General features: G+C 40.5%; 1 protein-coding gene across 1 annotated transcript; it reads left to right on the top strand.

Annotated features, from left to right (window-relative positions):
* The first annotated feature begins 623 nt into the window (after window positions 1–623).
* On the top strand, window positions 624–2,780 carry LOC140877502 (uncharacterized). Its single transcript, XM_073281040.1, has 2 exons — window positions 624–1,088; window positions 2,754–2,780. Exons 1-2 carry the CDS (start codon window positions 624–626, stop codon window positions 2,778–2,780), a joined length of 492 nt encoding a protein of 163 aa, XP_073137141.1.
* Window positions 2,781–4,713: the final 1,933 nt, after the last annotated feature.

Raw genomic sequence — 4,713 nt, forward strand, 5'->3', positions numbered from 1 at the left:
GAGGAGAAGAAGCCGAGTTTTGAGGAGATTATGATGAAATACGTGGCTGTTACTGAGGCTCGGCTACAGAATCAAGAAGCTATGGTGCAGAATTTGGAGACTCAGATGGCTCAGATAGCAACCCAACTATCTACTCGTCCTACTGGAACTTTGCCGAGTAACACCGAACAAAATCCCAGAGGCGTGAATGCTATCATGGTAGTTACTAGATCACAATCTGAAAAAATTGAGCAGCAGAGGGACGAATAAAGAACTGTGGAGAGGCCGAAAAGTTCAAAAGTAAAGGAGGATGCGCGTGCTGAAAATTTCTCAACGACAGGTAAGAAAGGTAAGACTTCAAAATTTGAAGTTAATGATGATGTTGATATTTCTACTTTAACTTTTTCCCTTAGAGCTAAGCAATTATTATTTGATCATCACTTTAAAAAGTTTCTTGAAATTTTCAAGAAACTAACTATTAACATACCATTTGCAGACGCTTTAGCTCAGATGCCGAATTATGCCAGATTTCTGAAGGATTTACTAAGGAATAAAAAGAAGTTGAATGACGTGACGCAAGCAACACTAAATAAGGGATGCTCGGCGGTGATGCAAAATAAGCTTCCAACCAAATCTCACGATCCATGGAGTTTTTCTATACCTTGCCAAATAGGAATTTATCATTGAAGAATGTTTTGTGTGACTTAGGATCGAGCATAAATTTGATGTCTCATGCACTTGCTAATAAATTGGGTATATGCAACATTGAACCAGCAAATATTTCTCTTAAATTTGCTGATGGATCTATTAAATACCCAAGGGGGATAGTTGAGAATGTCCTAGTGAAGATATATCAGTTTATTTATCATGCTGATTTTGTTATTCTTGACATGGACGAAAATTGTGAGGTGCCTCTGATTTTAGGGCGTTCATTTTTAGCCATGAGCAGAGCATTAGTGGACGTTGAAAAGGGAGAGTTAGTGTTGAGGTTGAATGATGAGAAAGTTGTATTCCATATGTTTAAGTCGGCTAGTGATAGCTCAAATTTAAAATCTTGCTCTGCTGTCAATTTTATTGATGTGATTCATGATGTTGGGGAATGTCAGCAGGTTTAGCTCTCCGAAGGAATTGGCCACTTGAAAAATCTCTATAAAGGTGAAGAAGGCAGTTGCAGGATTGATCTGAGTTTTTCCAAGATGGTGGATAAGCCACCTTGAATGTCGCCACTCAAGAGAGGAATATAGTCGGGCTATAGACTATAAATTTAGCGCTGACTGGGAGGGAACCCAGTGTTCTTTACTTTTATTTTTAGTTTCTTTTTGCGTAGTTTTATTTTTATTTTTTGTTGATTTATTTTCTTTCCCATGCTAGTTTGCCGTGAATGCCGATTCACCCAGTCTGCTACTGTCACCTCAAAAGATGTCGCTGCTAGAGTGTGAAGAGGAATAGAACGATGGAGAGCCAGCAAATTAACCAGGGGAGTGTTATTTTTGTTTTCATTGTGTTTTTGTTTGTCTTGCATTTGTTCTTTGTTTGTGTTTCTAGAGCATTGGGGGCAATGCTTTGGATAAGTATGGGGGTGTTATTTAGTTTTGTTTCGTTAATCATTGTGTTTTGCATTCATATGGTCTAGTTTATTGCATATAGTTCGTATTCATGCATACCATTGGGTTTTCGTTTGTGTTGTGTGTTTAAGTAGAATGATGACTGTTAGCCAAGGGTGATAGAGTTGAAAAAAAATACTTGTGTTTGAGAAAATGTTGCTTTTGATTGAACATGAGAAGCTGTTGGTTGACTCGTGAATCATTTTACGCACGCATGTTAGACTAGTGTAATTTAGTGATGTAATTGATGATGTTTGTGTTTGCTTGACCATTGCACAACAATAGATGTTTGTTGATCATGATAGTCTCTTCGGATTCTTGATGATTATTAGACATTGCATGTATGATCTTGGGCGCACCTAGAAAAATTTTGACAAATTTTTTTGAATAATAATAAATTAACTCCATCCGGGTTACGAGTAGGGGATTGAAATCCAAACTCCTTGTTCTTGACTAAGTATGCGGATTCTATTGGGTTAAAAAAAATTGAAATTTTAAAATAACAATTCCATCCGGTCTTGGAAATTGATTGAAATTCTAATCTATTTTCCATAGCTAAGTTTGCGGGCTAAATGAGATTTTAGCTCCATCCGGGCTATAGACGAGGGGATTGAAATTCGAATCATATCTTAGTTATAGCTAAGTTTGCGGGTAATTATTGGGACATAAGAAAACCGGGTGCACAATCCGGTGGTGTGTAATTTGTCTCAATAAAGTATATGTTTTTGGTTGGGATTGTTGGGATGAAGGAGTGCTGGATTGTGACACTTGCACTAATTTGTCATAGGTCGCGAAGCATTCTTAGGATGGATTCTTTTGAAATTGCACGAAACATGTATAACATGGCACACACACACGTTTACGTTAAACTGACAGTGTATTGTGAACAATCAGAAGTATTAGTGGTTTTTAGTTGTTGAAGTTGAAACTTATCAGAGGCTATGTTGTTCATGATTCATTCTTACTTATGTTGTTGTTTGCATATTGTTTTTGCATGTCTTGCTCGAGGGCGAGCAAGTTTTAAGTATGAGGTGTTGATAAGTACAGTTTGCATGCATATTTTCATGGCATTTTTAGGTGTAGTTTACATGCATATGGTATTTGTTTTAGTTTGTTTTGTTTTGTTTTCGTGCATTTTAGTTTCACATTATTCCCTTGGTTTATTTACAGGACATAGAAGGAAACTTGGCATTTTAAGTGAAGAGCTGATGCTCCTATGCATGAATGAATGACAAGCTTCGCCGTGGTGAAGAAAATGAAGATCATAGTTGTGTGTTTAAGAATAAGAAAGGAGTTTCTACACTTGAATCCGCACAGCTGGACCTGGAAGAGTTTAGAAGCTATTGTTTTGTGGTGGATGAGCAGCTGCGCGTAAAGAACAAGAAAAGAAGAAGAGCAGCAACCATGGATCAGCAAATCGGTGCACATTTGTTGTGAAAGAGGAGAAGCACATCTGCGCATTGGTTGAGAAAGAGAAGAAGTGCGATTGCGCTTCTGAAGAGTTCTTGTTGCGCGGCTGGGAATTGATGTTGCGCAATTGCGCATGAGAATAGCGCAAAGGTATGCGCTGTTGGCTGAAGAAGGGGTGAAATCGCCCATGAAGGATGGCAATTGCACTTGTGTATGGCGCACCAAGGAAGAGCAATTGCGCATGAGGAGGGATTAATCGCGCAAGGTTGCAAGGAAGAAGACATGCGCGATAGCGCATCAAAGCAGGGCAATCACGCACGGTTGTGCTGTGTTGATTTTGTGAGCAGATCATTGCTCGCTCGAGCGCAAGTTAGGCTTGCTCGAGCGAGCGAGATGGGAAAAATAGTCCTCCGAGACAGAGAGTCTCTCGCTCGAGCGAGACTTGTGCTCGCTCGAGCGAGCGGAGCGTGAGGAATTTTAAAAAATAGAAACTTTTGCTCGGATTGGATGATATCTTTTGAAGACCCTTGGGCATATAAAAACGAACTCATCCATCAAATTAAGTGTTACACAACATATTTTTGTTTTTTAAAAAGGAAAGTGGCATAACCACTTATTTTATAAACACAAAGCAGCAGAACAAACACCAAAAAGAGAGGGGAACTGGACCAAAACCTCTCCAAAGGGTACAAAAGTACATCCAAACATAAACCATAGAAGACTACAAGAGTCCATAAAACAAAATAAAACATAAGTGGGCAAGGAGAAACTTGAAGTAAACACCCACTGAAAAAAACAAACATTATAAAACAAGTCAAGGAGGCCGCCCAGAAAAAGAACTTCGTCTACGTTGCTGAATCAAAGAACCATGGTGCTTCTGAGAGCGCGTACGAACAGATAGGAAAGGAGAGTGAGTTGCAGGTACATGAGAAGCCACCATAATATTCACCTTCTTTCCCTTATCAATAGAAACATCAATCATAGGAGATCGGACAGGTGCTGGAGGAACAAAATCCGGACCCTGAACATCAGCAGGAACATCAGGTTGTGGTGTAGCCAAGTCCACCACCTCTACTTGTCCAGACTCATCTTCAATAATCAACTGCAAGTTTGAAGCAGAACTAGTACCAATAGCAGAAGAACTCTGACCCAAATCCTCATTCAAGTCCCGAAGGGCCTCAGATGGGTTCAAGGAAGACTTTGGTAAAATACGACCCTGATCCTGAGGATGTCGTTGTCTACCCTTCTTCTGAATCCACCCATCCACAACAATCAAAGGACCAACGCTGGAGGGAGGAACCAGATCCTGCTGGCTAACCTGAGACTGGCCCCCAGGAGGTGGGGCTGAAGCCTGCGGAACCTGAGAAGACTTACCCTGACCTTTAGGACGTCGCCTACGTCGGGAGGGTCCATTCCAAGAGCAACACTCAAGGGAATGACCCAACAACTTGCAAAGCGAGCAGAAATATGGAACATTCTCACAAACAACATTAATGTTCTGACATAAATTTCCCCAACCAACCCAAATCTGCTCCGGGCGAGCCAAGTGAACATCCATCTCAACACAAACCCTAGCAAAAGAACCCCGGGAACCCTCAGCAGTGATATCGTCAATCTTAACTGGATTACCTAGAATCTTTGCTATCGGGTACAGGCTTTTTCTATCATAAATGTGCAGGGGCAAATTCGAAAACCTGACCCAAATCGGTACAACCGAAGA

This window comes from Henckelia pumila, chromosome 2 (assembly GCF_033568475.1).
Source record: "Henckelia pumila isolate YLH828 chromosome 2, ASM3356847v2, whole genome shotgun sequence".
Classification (NCBI taxonomy): Eukaryota; Viridiplantae; Streptophyta; class Magnoliopsida; order Lamiales; family Gesneriaceae; genus Henckelia; species Henckelia pumila.